Genomic DNA, 18,761 nt, shown 5'->3' on the forward strand with positions numbered 1-18,761 from the left:
ATCTGTCATGAGGGCCAGTGCCACCACGCCTGACACAGCCGTGCATCTGTCATGAGGGCCAGTGCCACCACGCCTGACACAGCAGTGCCTCTGGCATGAGGGCCAGTGCCACCACGCCTGACACAGCTGTGCATCTGTCATGAGGGCCAGTGCCACCATGCCTGACACAGCTGTGCATCTGTCATGAGGGCCAGTGCCACCACGCCTGACACAGCCTCAATCTAAACAATGCTGATCAAGAAGACTACTCTTTACATTTTTAATAAATTTTTAAATTAATAATTTTTCAGCAAGCCCATATGTTAGGCTCTGCATATGTGTCTGTTACGCTGGTGTGTGTGTGTGTGGGGGGGGGTGCTTGCATATGTTCATGTGTATGCAGGTCCATGTGTGTGAGCATGGAAGCAAAGGCCGACCTCAGATGATGTTATTATTCCCGAAGAGCCCTTCACCTTCACTCTGTTCCTTGAGCTGGGACCTCACTGCTGCTGACGGGGCTGGGGCAGCGCCACGGAGCCCCAAGGACCCACCTGTCCGCCCACAGATCTTCCTGCTTCTCCTCAGCCATGTTGTTCCACGTCTTAAACTGATCTTTATGCTTGATCGTTTATATCTGTGAAATAATTAAATATAAGTCACCACCCATCTGATAGAGCGTTATCAAACTTACCTGTGGTCCTGTGGGTTTTGCACGTTGGGGGAGATTGTCATTTCAGGGCTTTCAGTGGGAATGGCTTCCTAGGTGCTTTAGCTAATGGCACGGATGGTCATGCTCAGCCTAAACAAGACTGTGCGTATGCAGCCTCCTCCAAGGCTTAGTGCACAGTGCAGAAGAAGGGCCGGAAGACGGGGGGTAAGGGCTTTGAAACGCCTTCTTCTGGGAAGGTCTTTTTTTTTAACATCAGAAAAAAAAATATTGGTGTAGTTGTATAAGAAAATGCCTTTGTCTGGGTGCAGTGCCGCACACCTGTGATCCCGCATTCAGGGTGGGTGCAGTGCCGCACACCTGTGATCCCGCATTCAGGGTGGGTGCAGTGCCGCACACCTGTGATCCCGCATTCAGGGTGGGTGCAGTGCCGCACGCCTGTGATCCTGCATTCAGGGTGGGTGCAGTGCCACACGCCTGTGATCCCGCATTCAGGGTGGGTGCAGTGCCGCACGCCTGTGATCCCGCATTCAGGGTGGGTGCAGTACTGCACGCCTGTGATCCCGCATTCAGGGTGGGTGCAGTGGTGACGCCTGTGATCATTCAGGGACACAGGGGCAGGTAGAGCTCTGTGAATTTGTAGCCAGCCCAGTTTACAAGCAAGTCCAGGACAGCCAGGGCTGTTACACAGAGAAACCCCATCTCAAAAAACAAAAGAAAGAAAATGCCTTTGTCTTTAGAGATATAAATGAAAACAAAGGCCAAACAACGTAATGTCAAGGATTTGCTCTAATGTAGTATTGGGGGTAGGGCAAAAGACAGAAAAAAATGAAGAAACATAGCATTGAAAGGCTGGATCTGAGCTGGGGGTGGTGCATGCAGACAGCCCAGCTCCTGGGGACTGGAAGTGGAGGGACGAGAAGTGAGGTTAGCCCTGACTACACAGAAAGGTGGAGGATAGCCTAGGTTACATCTCCAGTGTGCATGTGCGCATGCGCACGTGTGTGTGTGTGTGTGTGTGTGTGTGTGTGTTACATATATTCATTCCTTTGCACGTGTTCCATGTATGGTAAGCATCATGTTTTATTTCAAATGTCTCTAATTTCTTTTTTTTCTTTTTTTCCCTCTCTTCAGGTTGCCTGGACTTTTGGGTCCCCTTCAGATTACAGTAGGAGATATTTACACTGAGCTTAAAAGCCTCGTTCAGACTTTCAGGTTAGTGTTAATGTAAGTTTCCTTCTCCTTTGCCGTGACTGATTGTCTTGCGCAGCGCACAGCTAGGTGAGACGCGCGCGCAGCAGTGTCGTGCCTCTGTGGACTCACAGCTTAGACTCAGTCTGTGTCCCAACTCTTTATTGGCTCAAATTCTGACACATTTTACTTTGGATAGCTTGCTTATAAAGAAAACTTCATTAGGAGGAAAATTTCAGGATGGAGAGAGAACTGTCAGTAGAATTCATCCCCCAGAAACCAAATTAAAAAGACGAAAAAGCTGCATGGCCGTGGGCTGATAATGTCAGCGCTGAGGAGGCGGAGGGCCGACCGCTTTGGCCTGCTGGCCAGCCAGCCTGGTAGTAAGTTACAGGCCATAGGGAGACCCTGACTTAGAAACGTGGGCAACAGAAGCGCTCTCGGAGTGAGTCCTCTCAGCAGCCCACCTGCAGAGCGCGCACCTGGCATGCAGACGGCACTGACTTCCAACCCCACAGCAAGCCCTTCCATCATAAACTGCACTTCTTCTAATCTCGTTTAAAGTAGATTAGTGGTTTACTTTGTATGTCCTAAAGTGATGTGTGGATATTGCCATAAACCACAGTGACAAAACTCAAGGCTCTTGGGTCCTCTAGAAACTCAAAGAAAATGAAACAGTCTACAGTGAGATGTGCTCAAACTTGGAAACTGATTGCACAAGTGCCACCTGGGTCTTGCTGCCCTTTATTTCCCATGCAATCTGATTTAATTGGTTTGACAATTAAATGGTCTTGAAGTGACGGGGAAATAATGTTCCACAGATGTTATTAGAATTGACTGCCGTATTGCGTGTATATATACGTGCAGCCTACTGCCCCACGGACCATCCCAGGCCCCTGGTTTTCCTGCTCTCTCCTGCATGCAGTCAGTAGTGATGGAATTTTTACCACGTGAAGACACTGGTGAAATGCCTGTTGCTGTGTTCTTCTCCAAGTTCCTGTTCCCTCTGTGCCGAGGACTTCGTAAAATTCTGAAGTGAGATGCTTTCGTTACTTGTGCTGCCATAAAAGCGGCATCTCTTACTCCTTGGAGCTACTGATGTCATCTTAATTATAGTTTTAAAGTAACCAGAGGTTCATCCCTCCATTATTGTGTATACCATGAAGGTGTAGGTGTTTGGTTTGGAAGCCATGTCAGGCCAGGTCTGTGCTCAGGCCAGTGTCCCTCCAAGTCACATGCCGTATGTTGTTTATTCACTTACAACTCAAGTTCTACTTATCTGCTGCCTGTGTTTGGGGGCCTGAACACACATCAGACATAGTCTCTCCCTTACGCGTCTCACCAGCGACTGTAGGAAACATTTATTACTTTCCTATGTTCGATAGTAGGCTTAGAGTTTGCTAAAAGAGTAGTTTTTGTTACTGCTGCACCCACACTTACACACACAGGCTGCATACAGTGAGAGGTGTGCTGATCAGCCCAGTTTTTCTGGTAAATGTATATATAGTCACTTACATACAAGTTTACCCATTATCCCTCAGTAAAGCTGGAAAAATTATGACACGTACCAAACTTCCGGCATTCTGAAGCTGTGGTAGGAAGCCGCCCTGCAGGTGAGGAGGCCGCTGCGTCAGCGGCACTGTCGTGAAGAAGAGATGTAAACGCCGCTGAGCCTTACGCCAGGCAGCAGTGACGTGCACCTTAGCGCTGCGGAGGCAGAGGCGGCTGGGGCCACACAGCGAAACCAAAAACGAAAAAATAAATAGAGCTGAAATTCGAAAAGTAAGTCTGCTATGTGGCCTGGGGGTGTGGTTCAGTGGCAGAGTATGCAGTTGGCATGCTTGAGGCCCAGGTTTGATCTTTTAGAACACACGCAAAACCCCCTGGGAGCACACTTAAGAGTACTTGAGTACTTCCAGAGGTATTAACGCTGAACACCAGTAATTTCACCAGGCCAAATCTTAAAACCCCAAAGAGCCTAAAGGGATCATTGTGGAAGATTGTGTAGGGATCCTCTGTAAGTTACATCCCATCATGTGCTGTAGGGATCCTCTGTAAGTTACATCACATCAGATGCTGTAGGGATCCTCTGTAAACAGTTACATCACATCAGATGCTGTAGGGATCCTCTGTAAACAGTTACATCACATCAGATGCTGTAGGGATCCTCTGTAAGTTACATCACATCAGATGCTGTAGGGATCCTCTGTAAACAGTTACATCCCATCAGATGGTGTAGGGATCCTCTGTAAGTTACATCCCATCAGATGCTGTAGGGATCCTCTGTGACTTACATCACACACCAAGCTTCCCTCCGACACCTGAGCAAGCCAGGACTCAGGCACATGCTCTTCAGTCCTGAGACACAGGCTGCAGATATGGGAGGCTCACTTTCAGCTGTGCCCTCTAATATGTAAACATTTTGTCAATTTTCTGTCGTCCCTATTTACAACCAGATCCCTCCCAATTACTTTGTCAGTATTCTATGACGCTATGGTACTGTTAGCTCCGAAAGCACCTGAGTTAGTGGGATCCGTGGGTGTGGGGCTGTGGAGGTGAAGCGTGGCTGGCCAGGAGCTGACGTCGTTAGTCAGGAAGAGCTCACGAGCTTGCCTCACCTCTCCTCTACCTTTACATGGACTTGAAGTTTAATAAAGCCATCTGCCAAAAGCCAAAAAGCAGGCGTCATCTCGCCAGGGGACACGATAGAATTCTGCTTCCAGGACAGAATTTGATGTTGACTAAGTTATTTTTTAAGTCTTTTCCTAAAACCTGTAGGTCAGAGTCTATAGCTCTAATAAAGATTAATTCCCCTCTCTACCGTTAGGGAGACGTCAGATGTTCTGAGGGACAAGGGTCCTAGGTTTCTAACAGGACAGCACAATTTGTAATCTGTGTGTCCTCTGAAGATGCCCTCTAGCTGGTGGTGACCACTGCGGAGAACTCCTTAAAATAATACTGACCACTGGGGAAAAGCTGACATAAAGAACAACATTTTTCCCCTTGAAATCATCCATACTAAGAACTTGTAGAGCAGCCGTTCTCACGCGTTTGTCAGCTCCAAGTGCTCGGCTCGGCCCTGGAGACAGGTGTCCTTGACGAGTTGAGTTCTGCTCCGACAGCAATATAGCTTAAAGCCCCCTAGGTAATTCCAGTGTGCAGCCTTGACAGCCTATTAGGGCTCTCTGAAGAGCTTTTCATGCGTGAGTAGAGCTGCCCACCACTCCCTCCGCACTCCCCTCGCACTCCCCAACCCCGAGCTGGGCTGTGACTGTTACCAACCTGTCACACACACAGCAGGCTCCACACAGCTGGTCAAGGCTTTCGTCTGAGCCGATGTGAATTAATATCCTCTTTAAAAATTACAGCTATGATGAACCAAAACTTTTTTAAAAATGTGTGCCTAAACACAGGGAGGGCAGAACAGGGCATTGGGCCCCTGGAGCTGGAGTTACAGATGGCTGTGAGCCCGGGACATGGGATTTGGGAATTGAACCCGGGTCCTCGGAAGAACAGCCAGTGTTTTTAACCCCTGAGCCATCCCTCTGGCCCCTTGCCCCTTTTGTTTTTTAATTATTAGACAATAGTAAACCTATTTAGCATGTTAGAGCAGAGACTCAGCATATGAATATGCTCGGAGTATGAAAACGACTTTGCTGACGTAACAGAAGCACTGCAAGACAAGAGCACAGTCCCTGTGGTTTGAGGGAGAATGGCCCCCAGGGACACGTGCGCTTCAACACTTGGTCTCTAGCTGGTGCAGCCATTTAGGAAGGATCAGGAGGTGTGACCTTGTCGGAGGAGTGTGTCATTGGGGTGGGCTTGGAGGGTCAAAAGCCCGGGCCACCCCAGTTAGCTCTCCCTGTCCTGCTTCCAATGAGATGTGAGCCCTCAGCCGCAGCTGCTGCAGTGAGCACCATGCCCATGGCTGCTTCCTGCCACCGTGGCCGTGGCCTCCCCTGAGACTGGGGGCCTCAGTACACTTTTCTATACGTTGTGTTGGTCATGGTGCATTGTCAGGGCAATAGAAAAGCAACTAAAACAGCCTCTTACTTCTGTTTGCCCAGTGCCTGGAACAGTGATATGGATTACACAGTGCCACATTTTTTTCCCTGAATGACAAAATGAACTCATGAAATCTTAAATATATGTTAACTGAGAGGTTTAAAAACATCAAAAAACAGAATTTGAGGCCTGATGGTACACAGTTTTAATCGGAGGCAGAGGTGGGCCAGTCTGTGTAAGTTCCAGGCCAGCCCAAGCCTACATAGTGAGACCCTGTTTCACACACAAACAAGAGAGTTTTTATTGTATGCACACACACACACACGAGAGGCTGTATTGTGCATGTACACACACACACACACACAAGAGAGGTTGTATTGTCTGCATGCACATGCACACAGGTTGTATTGTGCATGAGCGTGCGCGCACACACACATGCACACACACAGGCTGTATCGTACTTCTTGTCATCTTTATGTCCACGCTTATCCTGCTGTTCGGGCTCCTATGGCTGTGCGCTGGGTTCTAGGTTATTTGCTACAAGACAGTGAACAAACAGAAGAGCTCTTATCTCACGGCGGCCCTCCAGACAGACGCTGCATACACGTTTTAGTGTGCATGGCTGTGCGTGCTCTTCTCTTTTCCAGTACATTCTCCACTTCTTCCGAGAAGCTGGGCCGGGGGTTGGGGGGGATAAGGACTGAAGAGCGAGAAAGCTCAGCTTTAGCTAACCTCGAGGGAAAGACAGCGGTCAGCGGCCTCTGCATAAAGAGCGAATGGGAGACCAGGAGGGAGCTGCTGCCTGAAGTTGTCAGACAGAACCGCCCGAAACCAGGGCAGACAGGATGACTCGGCCTGTTGACATATGATCTCCTGAGCCCACAGAAAGGGGGAAGAGGGAACCAGCTCTAGAGAAGCTGACTCTGACCTTCATGTGTGTGCCACAGCACACAGACCAGCACACATCACAGCACATGCTAAAGATGAAAAAGTAAGAAACCTAATAGAATTCCTGATTGTCTCAGGTTCTTCTTGCTCTATGTAGTTTATTTTATATATTATAGTAATATAAATGTATATGTAAAAATTTAAAATATTAAAAAAGAAAATATTATTTTCAAGAAACAAAAGTTTTATAAGATGATGGTTTATGAAATGGATAGACAAAAGGCCTCAAGCTCGGCCATATTGTAAGCGGGTCCCGTCTCCTAGACATGACTAAGGAAAAGCAGGCAGAGCAACAACATAAAGCAGAAGAAAAGGGAGAGATAGAAAAATTAGTTTCATAGCAGAATCCAAAATAATTTCTTCAGCCATTTGCATCTCTACATTTTGTTTTAAATTTCCAAATTAAAAAAAAAATTTTTTAAGAACCCTGAAAATGGGGCTGGAGAGATGACTCAATAGTTAAGAGCACTGACTGCCTTCCAGAGGGGCCTGAGTTCAAGCAGCAGAGGAACGGCCTCGGGGTAGAAACCCAGGGTGCTCAGGAAGAGAGACAGAAAGAGAGTGAGTGCATGCGCGTGTGGAATTTATTAGAGTGACTTAACGGGCTGCGCTATCTTTTATTGGTGGTGGGTTTTTCTTTCCAAGATGGGGTTTCTCTTTATGTAGCCCTAGCTGCCCCGGACTCACTTGTAGACCAGGCTGGCTAGAACTCACAGTGATCCTTCTGCCTCTGCCTCCTGAGTGCTGGGATTAAAGGCGTGCGCCGCCGCCGCCACCACCACCCCTGAATTCAATTCTTAATATTCACATGGTTGCTCACAACCATGTGTCACTCCAGTTCCAAGGGGGTCTGACGCCCTCTTCTGGCCTCTGTGGGCACTACATGCACATGGTGCACAGACACATGCAAGAAAGGCTCCCAATCATATGAAAAATTTAAAAGTCTGAAAACAGGAGTGAGCCTAACGTAGTCGTTGAACATTTAGGATACTGATAAGCCTGGGAAAGTTGTCAAAGGCTAGAGGAGAAAAATCTGGTCAAGAACCATGGAACTGGGTTGGGAATAGAAAAATCTCCCTGAGCGTGCAGAACATGTGTGTGCCTGTGCTGCATGTATCAAGCAGACCATCTGATGCAGAGACCAGACTTGAGGAAAGAGATCCAGCCCAGAGCCGACGGGTTTGAGAGTGTTGCTTCACAGTGCACTTGGTGCTGTCAGACTGGTTTCAGAGACGAGGCCCCAGTGGTACTAAGGGTTATGTTGGCAGGTGATGCCGGGAGAGAGGGAGAAACCAGGTGGGTTCAGTCCATGTAGGGACTGCTCGGCTCAGCTGTGTGGAGCAGCTGGTAGGGGAAGGGGCTCTGGCAGCATGTGCCTCTTGCACCCTTGATCAGTGCAGAAGCCTGTGAGGAAACGTGGTGCTGACTTTTCTGTACCAATTCTGTAGACCCGGCTAGCCCAGACTCAGATTCCTTTGCCTCTGCCTCTCCGGTGTTGGGAGCAAAGGTGTGCTACTACACCAGGCTTAATGGTTTACATTATTAGTATGGATCAGAGTCTGTAGCACTAGGAAGTGTTAGAGATGGCCTAATGTCCACGTTAGCTGACTTACACTGTACTGCCTTTTTATAGCCAGACTTTTTTTAAAATTTTGAATAAGCATTCTAAGTTATAGAGAAAATCCAGATTGATAAAGCTAATGAATAGATTTTAAATTTTCTAAAATTTCATTCAGATGTTAAGTAAAGACAGACATAGACAAAGATACTGACTCAAATGGCCACTGGTTACAGGCACTTGTTTTGGGTACTTTGAGTAAACAGGAGGAACACAGATTTCTTCCCCCAGGCAAGAGAAAAGTAAGAAATAATATGTGGGGAGGCGCTGTGAGGTCTAGGGGGACAAGAACACAAAATCAGGGAGAGGGAGAGGCGGCCATCTGTCCTGTGAGGCGCAGGCACCACAGGCGTGTGTCCGCTGGCAGGCTTCAGCGCTGCCCATCCTTGCTTAATGGAAGTGAAGCCATGCCGTGTTTGCTTTCACTCACAGGCTGATTAGGTAGCATGTGTAGATCCAGGTCATTCGTGTTAAGGGTGTTCAGTGCTCTAAATATGCTGCAGTTTGTTTTCCTGTGCTATAAGGAATGTTTTGCTAAAGGTTTCCAGATACCATTATCATCAGTCAAAGTACTTTTTAGTCTTTATAGGCACATGTAAGCTACCACTTATGTATTCCAGACTCTTAGCAAAGACCTGTTCTTACAGCTTGGTGAGCTGGCACGCCTGTTCTGACAGCCCTTAGTAGCCTGCTGCCACCGAGCACAAGCTGAAAAGTGCTAAAGATTATTAGGTAAAAGTAAGGTCAGAGCACTTACCTTGGTAGCGTCAATGGGTGATGGTACAAACCACGGCCTCAGCGTCTACTCATATATGTGACCTCGTGTCCCTCGCTAAGCTCACAGCCTTGTTCTCTCTAGTAACCCTGTTGCTGTGCGCATGTGAGAGTGAGGCCAGTGCCTCCACCATCCGCAGCCACCCCACGCCGCCTAGTGCATCTGAGCACAGGAGATACGCAGTCTGCGCCTCTTACAGCCTGGGTGGGAGACAGTCAAAGTCAAGTCCCAGTAACAGCTGTGCTGTTACCCTCCTGCCACCCCCCATCACCCCCCAACACCCTCCTGACACCCCCCTGACATCCCCCTGACACCCCCCTGACGCCCCCGGACGCCCTCCTGACAGAGAAGCAAGACAGATATCTACAGATACCTTTTGACACATTAAGTCATAATTCTTTCCACGGACTAAAATCCAAAGGCCAATCTTGATGTCTTTCAGATTATCAAATAGGAACATTATACACAAGCCCGTGGAATGGACGTTAATCGCGGTGGTGCTGCTGTCATTGTAAGTACTCTCTCAGACTTCATCTCCAAGTGAACAGTTTGGCTAGGGAAAACGGGCACAGGTCTTGCGTGCTGTCTTGGGGAGAGCTGCTTCCATGCTTTGTGCCTTATTTCCTCACTTAAGCAATAAGGTCGCTTCCAGATAAAGGGGTGCACCATATCCTGAGAAGCTGTAATTGTTTCCTTGTTTTTCCACCATCTTATGAGAATCTCGGTCTTCATAAATATTTATCTCCTGTTAGATAATATCTCCATATGCAAGATTGATGCAACAGTGTTTTACATTTCGTTTTAATACCTATTCTATTAAGATGGAATGACTTCACTGTTTGATATCTGTGTTTTTACATATCTTTTATTTTTGGACATAGTTTGTCTTTAATAGTAGTAGGTAGTTTTGTTTTGTGAGTGTACATTTTTAAATTAACAGGTTTAAAAGAGCTAAGCAAACACTAAATAAGTATACATGAAACATTTAAAACTCACTCACCTTTTAAGAAACCACTGGTGGCTTCTAAGGCTAGTTTTCAGAAGGGTTAAAGCCATTTATTAGGTGTAGTGTTCTTCAGCTTGAGCTAGAATAGTCTTCTGAGGATCATTCACCCTGCATTACTGCACTGCCGCCTTTGTTAGGTCATTGGAGCCCATAGACAATTGGAGACTTACGGGCGCTTGCGGGTCACGAAATGTTATGCGTCGACCTCGTGGCACCTCCAGCCCTGCTCTCCTTTTCTTTGATATTACTTTGGTCTGACATGTGCCTTCCCTGTCCCACGGAAGCCTGTGTGGGGTGGATCAGAGTAAGCTTCAGTGAGCTGGAATCTGTGTCACCCAGCCAGATACAACTCACAGGATTCATTAAATCAGAACACAGAAAATAACTTTACTTGATGCTCTGGTATAAATTTTTAATCAGCCCTAAGAACAAATCTTTTGTTATTTCTACTATCCAGTATTCCAGTTGAATTGGCATTCATGAAAAATATCTTATTAATCTTTAAAAGATTTTTCTACTTTATGGAATGTGTAAGTATTTTGGTCATTGACAGAAAAATATCAATAACTGGCTACCCACAGTGTGCTATGCCTGGCAATAAGCGCACATAGACACTGTCTTTGACTGCTTCTGTGGGTTATGACCTGAGAGGGAAGACTGTCTGGGTGACATGTTAGAGGCGTGAGCAGTCGTCTCGGGATTGTGCTTCTGCAGCTGAAGGCGTGACCAGGCTTTGCTGTTTGTATCAAGCTCCCGCCACATTCCAAATGTCTAGCAGCAAAAAGCCTGAGCCGGGCGGTGGCCACGCACACCTTTAACCCAGCACTCAGGAGGCAGAGGCAGGCGGATCTCTTGAGTTCAAAGCCAGCCTGGCCTACTAAGTCCAGGACAGCCAGGGTTACACAGAGAGACCCTGTCTCGAACACCCCACCCCTAGAAAAAGGAAAAATACAATAATACAATCTAGTATTAAAATCCTTATAATTCTCCCTGTAAACACAGAGCTCTGGTGCTGGAGAAATGCTTCTGTCAGCAAAATGGCTGCTAAGCTACAGACTGAGCTTGGCTCCCTGGCTCCTTCCCGCGTAAGAGCCTGGTGTGGCAGCTAGTGCATGGGAGACTCACTGGTGAGCCAGGTCACCTGAGTCGGTGAGCTCCAGTTCCCTGAGAGGCCTTGTCGACTGGGGAAGGCACCAACGTCAACCTCTGACCTCCACACACATGTGTACACACGCTCATGCTGGTGGTGCTGGTGCCAAGACTACACAGAAAGTCCCTGTCTTGAAAAGACAAAAAACCTAACAAACAAAAACACACACACAAACAAACAAGTATTTAGAGCCTAAGAATAATTTTAGGAAAAGCGCTGCTTGGTTTTAACAGGTGTCCTGTGACAGGAACTACACTGTGCTGGTTCTTTTGTGCTGCTCAGCTTCTGGGTTCTGGTGTAACAGCCCTTCACTGGACCCGGCTGTGAGCTTCTTAAGCGCGTCAGGTTGTCCATGCGCAATCTTAAGCTGTAGCTGTTAGCACTGCTTTGTGTCCTCTGCCACTCTTCTTATGCCCTGATGCTACAGCTAGAGCTATCTTCCCCCTTTTGACAGCTGGAGTAAGTCTTTCGCTTCTTCTAAAATCACTGGTCACTGTAGGTCCCATGTCCCAAGGTTTTGTTTTTGAAATCTTGTGTCCTTAGCAGTTCCTAAGCAGTCTGTGTGCACAGGCTGTAGCTGCAGGTGTCAGGTGCCTTCCTTTCTCTTTCATCATTAGCTCCTAAGACTTCCATCTCGGTACATTACTGTCTAATTGGTTTTTTCAGAGTATCCGTTTAGCCTCTCACATACCCCTTAGGAACCTGTTGCTTAGCCGGCAGCCCTTTCATCCACAGCTCTTTTGAGCACCCTTCTAAAATAAATATTGCTACACTTGTTGGGGCTAGAATTTAAATATGTGTCTCCTCGGTAAGGGGTGCTTATCCTTGGTATGCCATCCCACCACCTTCTACCCATGTCCAATTTAAGAGACTTTCTAGTGAATATAGCACTACCCTGTGCAAAGAAGAGATGGGGTGAGGGTCAGTGTTGGACAGACAGCCCTACCGTGGAAAGTGTAGAGAGCTCAGACAGCCACAGAGACCCCCAGCCAGAGAAATGGGAGCCCCGCATATACTGTGGCCAGTGACCCTGCCACGAAACTGGGTATAGGCATAAAAGTCTCTCCTGCTCATTCTGCAGAAATCCTCACAGCTGTTTCCAGATTTTCAAGGCAAGTTACTCAGAACTTACAGGCATTTCTAAGTTGCATATTCAAAACCAAACATAATCCTGTAGAGCAACTGTTGTTACTGAGGAAGGCTCTCTAGACTGCAGGAGGCTCAGCACGCAGGCCTGGTGACCTGGTTTTGGCCCCCAAGTCCCACCATTGTCAGGAGGAAACACACACCTGAGAGTTGTCCTCTGGCTTCCACACGCGTGCTGTGGCATGTGTACACCTGTACTCATACACACTAAGTAAATAAATGTTTTAAAATATAGTCCTCTCAGGTTTTGGTATGTCCAGTCATCTTATATAAGATATTTATGATTTTGTATGATAAATAGTGTAACAGTATAGTACAGTTCTTTGAATATTAAAGTTTTATTGCTAATACTCATTGAACACATGAAAGCATCTCAGAATTCTACGCTTCTGTGGCGCTCTTACCAGGGCCTGGGGAGTGTGCCTTTGTAAGACATGCTAGCCCACAGCCACAGGAAGTGCCAGGGCTTCAGTTTTCACACAAGTATTTAAGAAAGAAAGAATTTTTAAAAATAGAAAATAATCTTTTCCTGGTGATTTTCTTTGAGCTTTCACAAACCTACCACTGATAAAACTTTAGATCACAACATATCATGCTTCGGTGCATGTGTTGGATTTTTATAACAATCTAGTCTCAGGAATAGACTCACTGTGGTGGAGGTGGCACCGCTGGTGATCTGAGTGTGTAGGGGAATGCTTCACAGCTCACTCACTGAGTTGATGGGGCTTCAATAGCTATTGTGACTGCAGCATTGGTTGGCTTATTTTATATGTTCAGAGCCTAACTAGTTGCCAAGAACACATAGAGTCCCTTCAAGCAGGATTTAAGCAGTGTGTGTTCATCTCACGTGAAGGAGTTGCCGTCCTCGCCCTCTCATCTTTATTTACCCCGTGTTAAAGATTTTCAAGAGGCACAGAATGACAGTGATCATTGATTGATCTTTTACAAAGAAGAACTGATTGGAAATGCAGTGAAATAACTGAGTAATTACTGCCCTAAGTAATAATTTTTCTAATCGAATCTAACCAAATCTTATTTTCAAATTAGATTCTTCCTGGAAGGGCTATCTATACATTGGAATAATACAACTTGAATTGGATTTTCCCAAATAAATATGCCCTAATTACGTACAGGCTTTTATTACAATCTTTGCTATGTTACTTTTAACAAAAGAGTGTGTGTAGGTTAGCTTTTCTGCATTTTAGGACCTATGTGTTATACTACACAAAACCTATTGATATATAGTTTGTTTATACATCAAATTAGGAAGTACAGTCTGCATCAGGGTGCACCCTCCGGCACGGAGCTCCCTTACACTTCTCCTTGCTTGGTAATCCCTGTCTCACCGAGGCAGAGGCGCGACAGGCCCCTGTGCGTGCTCATAGTCCCGAGTCCCTGAGAGGACGCCGTAGGTCAGCTCCTTCAGCTGTCCCACCACTCCTTTGCTCTGCCTTTGCCTTTTGTTTCCTTGGATTGGACCATTGTCATGAAATTCTAGTTATAACACAAAATAGGACTATGCCAATGCTGGTGAGAAATCCAAAACTGGCAGCCAAAGAAACGGCATCCCATGTATGTAGCCCCCGTGCCAGGAATGCGGATCAAGTTTCCTCAACTAAAAATGTGTCACGTTCCCTGGAACTTTGGCTGTCCAGTGCAGGAGATGAATACCGCGCTCTATCACTCAGAGAAGATAAAGGGAAGAGGCTCCTGCCAGTCATAACGTTCCGACACTGCCGCCCGTGGTGTTCTCTAATGGAAAGCTTTCAACGCCGTCTCCAAAGTGTCTGCTTTCATTTTATTTATCTGAACTGCTGTTTCCAGTGAACTGTGGCCTGTTTGTCGTCAGAGACCATCCAGCAGTTTATTCCCTCTAAAAGCTTTGAGCGTTCCTGTCGTTCAGGGAGTAGCTTGTGAGTCCTGGGAAATGGTATTTTAAACGAGCTCAACTTGACCACGATCTCTAAACAAAAGCCATCAGGACGCAGACAGTCACTCCGAGGCAGCATCACAGCCAGGCCCTCTGGAGACCACCTCCCTGGGGCTGCTGGGCTCTCCCCTCAGCTGACGGTTTCTAAAGCACTTAACTCCACCACTCATTTCCTCCTAAGAGTCTGTGCACACACCTTGGAAAACAAAGAGACGGTTCTTACAAGTGTTCCTGAAACCGGATCTCCCTTACCATTCCAAAGCACATTTGCTATTGGAGACCATATTAGAAGACTAAGATTTTTTTTTTTTATAATTATGGAATATTTACAATTGATCTTGAGATAAAATTCCCATTTTAATCTCTACACTGTCCTGGATTTTAGAGTATTTGCCATACTATGTAATAACAGGACAATTTAGTCACCCCAGAAAGAAGCCTCATATGAGTTCAGCCTTGATTTCTCCTCCTGACCACACTTGGAACGGTATGGAATGACCGTATATCTGTTCACCTATTCTGAATATTCAAATCAATGAAATCACGAAGGTTGTGTCTGTCTGTGTTTGGCTTCTTTCAGCTAACACATTTTTAGAGACTTTGTTCCTGTCACAGCATATAACAGTACTTTTTTACGACCAAATACTAGTCCATGTTGTGGACACACTGCACTCATTTGCTCAGCTGTCATTCCTACTCTGGGCCAGCTTTGTATGATGCATCTTAGTTGTACACATTGAAGTGAATTGCTAGGTCATGTTTAACCTTTTGTGAAACTGCTGAACTGTTGTCTGCAGTAGCGCAAATCCCACAGTCACTGGCAGCGTGTAGGCTCCCACACACTGACTCTTCATACGTGTCTCGTCCTTGCATCCAGCCATCACTGTGGGTGCTCGTATGCGCAGTGCCCACAGCCTTGCATGTCCTGTGCTTGTCTTGTCCCCAGCTGATGACACTGTTTGGTAGGTTAAGGAAGCTTAGGGGTTATAACTAACACTTGTATTTTTAACTGAGGTCCCTTCCTCTCAGCCAGCAGAGCGGTGCACAGAAGGTCAGTTAAGGGCGTGCTCATGTCACAGAGAAGCATGGAATACAGAGGATGACTTCTGGGCATCACGTCTCACTTTGCACCTTGCTTGAGGCAGGGCCTGGCTTGTTTCTGCCAGCGGGCCTCCAGCTGTAGACTGGCTGACCTAAAGTCTCAGGGTCAGGCAGTCCTGCCTCTGCTTACCCATCTGGGGTGGGCGTGCTGGGGCGCAGATGCACACTGCTGCACCTGGCTTTTTAGCGTGGGTTCCAGGGATCTGTCTCAGCTTATCAGGCTCTCACAGTGAGCATTTTTACTCACTCAGCCAGTTCCCTAACCCCAAAATTCAAACACATTCTAAAGAAATAACACCTTTTAAAATTTCTAACCAAAGCCTACTTTCTACAGAGTTTTTTTTTTTCCTTAGAATTTCCTACATCTCCAGCAATTTTATAACTTAGTCTTTTATTTATCCATAACTTGCTGTCTTAATCCATGTTAAAAATTACCAGTGCGTGAGGCCCTGCGTTCCATCTCTGGTACCCCACAAGAAAAACCAAACAAGATACCTCAGAAAAAAAGGGGAGGGGACTTCCTCCACATTCCCAGACACCAGCATCGTCGAGGATGACAGTAGTTGGTGGCAAGCAGCTCTCACTAGCCAGAGCTTCAGGTCAGGAGCATCTGTGCATCTCAAGTTCCCTGAGTGATCGTTACCCCAGCACTGGGGCTCACCACTAGAAGAGTACAGCCATCACTGTGTGGGACCCCAGCACTGGGGCTCACCACTGGAAGAGTGCGGCCATCACTGTGTGGCACACTGCTTGATCCCACTTCATCACACAGCATTGAAAAGCAGAAGGCTGGAGCCACAGACCTGAGAGCACTGCCCAGGAGCAGGAGAGATGAAAACAAACTGTTGCTCATCTACAGCTGCTTTACAGACCCGCCACAAACAGGATTTAGATATAAAGTTTTAGAGGTGCTCCACCCCAGCCCCTTAAACAAACATACATGTAATATAGCCCTCCACAGTGATTTACAAAGGACTTGTTTCTTTTGAATTAGAAATATCGGTGGACAGCACCCTTGCTTCCTTATTAATAGGTAATCCTAAACATCATCAGGGCATGAGCCATCTGTTAGAAGGAAAACACTTTATTTTATTTGGCTGCTATGGGCTTCTGTAATCAAAGCTTTTATCTCCATTTTCCAGATAAAGCTCTGAAGTGGAGAGCCCATGATGGCATGGCCCTCTATAGTGTGCTCTCTTATCTGTCCTCTCTGATCTTGAACCATCACACTGCATGCCTTATGTACCTATAGTTTCTTAGTTTGATGACTCTGTCTTTTTACTTAAGGTAAATTTTTGTTTTGTTTTTTGAGACAGTCGCACTCTGTGGCCCTGGCTGCCTCGGCCTCCAGTGCTGGGCTTACAGGAGTGCAGCGCTACACCCAGTGCTGGGCTTACAGGAGTGCAGCGCTGCACCCAGCTCACGTGAGGGAGGGTTAACTACTAAGTAGCTCTTAGTGCAGTCCCACTGCCTAGAGACAGAACTTGTGCGTGAGTCCTGAAGCCCTCACTTCCACTTTGCACAAATCCCTCAGCCTCACTGGGTGGAAATGTGAGGAGTTAGACTGAGCTCGGGCTCTGGTGAGGCAGCGCTTGTCCCAGCAGCTGCAAGTGCGTTCCTTGGCGTCCAGCTGAGCGAAAAGGGAGGAGTGGTGCAGGAGGCGGGCAGAGTTCTGTGAGGGCCTGGGAAGATGGCTGCCATGTCCAAGACTCTGGGACTGTCCCCAAAGGTGTATTTACCTTTCTCTTCTCCCTCCAGCCCTTAGCATACCTCCTTACCTGCTCTCCCCACTATGGTTCTCTGTTTGGCTTGAAGTCAGTGTTACTTGGGGAAGGTTTACTCATAATCTTTATTTCAGACATGAAGAACGAGGCGAGTGGAGTTCGGTGTTGGTCTTGAGTGCGCGAAGCTAGTGTGGGTTTAGTCCTTGGTGTGCACACATGCACACAAGTTCTCCCTGCTTCCACACTTAGAGGTTCCGATTCGTTCTCCTCCTACCTCAGATAGCGATGTGCCCTAGGGAAAGTAGGCCAGCCATCTGAGCTTTGGCCTGTACAGCGGTTCGCGTCTTACATTTATGAGTTCTGCCTCTCATGCCTTTATCTTCCCATGGCCTACGAGTCAGTCTACAGGACATGAGCATGGAGTTCACCCCTCCAAAAGCTGTATATATATGTAAGCACAAGCCTCTGTAAGACAAGAGACTTTCTCTTTATCTCTGGAGTCTGTGTGGACAACATAGAAGCAGTGCTAAATCAGGACAAATGTCCAGTCAGTGGAGTGATTTTGAAACACTGTTCTTACACAAACAGAGCCTCCGTCACTGTCGTCACGGGGTGGGCTCCTGCTGTTCCGCGTCCTCGTGTCGTGTGCCCCCCATGACTAACTTGGGGGTATATTCCTTGAGTAAGTCAGGTGAAGGAGTAGAGCCCTGTGAGCTGTAGGACCTCCTCAGCGTGCTTTGCCACAGATACGCCCACCCCAACACTAAATGCATCAACAAATTATAGTTTAAAAACACGACTAAAAACACATCCTCATACCTCTAGGTTTTAAAAATTAACTATGCTGTAAGTTATTGAGTGGGGGCCATGTCTGTGCCGAGACACCCTGTGAAGGCCAAGCAGCTTGTGGGAGTCGGTTCCCTCCCTCTGTCGTGTGCATCTCGGGGTCGGACTCCAGTTACAGAGGTAGCGACAGGCCCTTTCATAGCTCTGAGCCGTCTCCCCAGCCGTGTTTTCTAAGGTCTATAACTATTAGCTAAGTGAGCACACTTGTAAAGAACTGTTTCCTTGTTTTTCTGCTGCCCAAACTGGCCTCGGTCTTAGTCTACTGCCTTCACTCCCAGGGGTTGGGATTATAAATGCGCCCACCACACCTACCGTTTGCTAAATTATTTAAATTCACTGGCATATACCAATTGGTAAAACAGTCAAAGAGCTGTCTGGCCCAGTGATGGTGGCACATGCTTTGATCAGCAGCACTTGGCAGGCAGAGGCAGGATAACTGGCAGAAAGTCACTCATCAGACAGCAAGGGCAAGGCTCTCTCTAGCACAGATGCTTCCTTTTGTTTGGTTGGTTGGTTTTTTGGTTTTTCAAGACAGGGTTTCTCTGTGTTAGCCTTGGCTGTCCTGGACTCACTATGTAGACCAGGCTGGCCTTGACCTCACAGTGATCTACCTGCCTCTGCCCCCTGAGTGCTGGGATTAAGGCGTGCGCTAGCATGCCCAGCTCCAGAGGCTTC

At 47.1% G+C, this 18,761-nt stretch overlaps 1 protein-coding gene across 1 annotated transcript in view; it reads left to right on the forward strand.

Moving 5' to 3' along the window:
* Rpap2 (RNA polymerase II associated protein 2) overlaps positions 1-18,761 on the forward strand; it is a 58,656-nt gene that overhangs the window by 26,643 nt on the left and 13,252 nt on the right. Inside the window, exons 10-11 of the mRNA XM_051170297.1 lie at positions 1,781-1,861; positions 9,626-9,694. Of these exons, the coding sequence (XP_051026254.1) occupies positions 1,781-1,861; positions 9,626-9,694 (150 nt within the window). The remainder of the gene's footprint in view (positions 1-1,780; positions 1,862-9,625; positions 9,695-18,761) is intronic.

Source organism: Acomys russatus, chromosome 28, assembly GCF_903995435.1.
Source record: "Acomys russatus chromosome 28, mAcoRus1.1, whole genome shotgun sequence".
NCBI classification, from domain to species: Eukaryota; Metazoa; Chordata; class Mammalia; order Rodentia; family Muridae; genus Acomys; species Acomys russatus.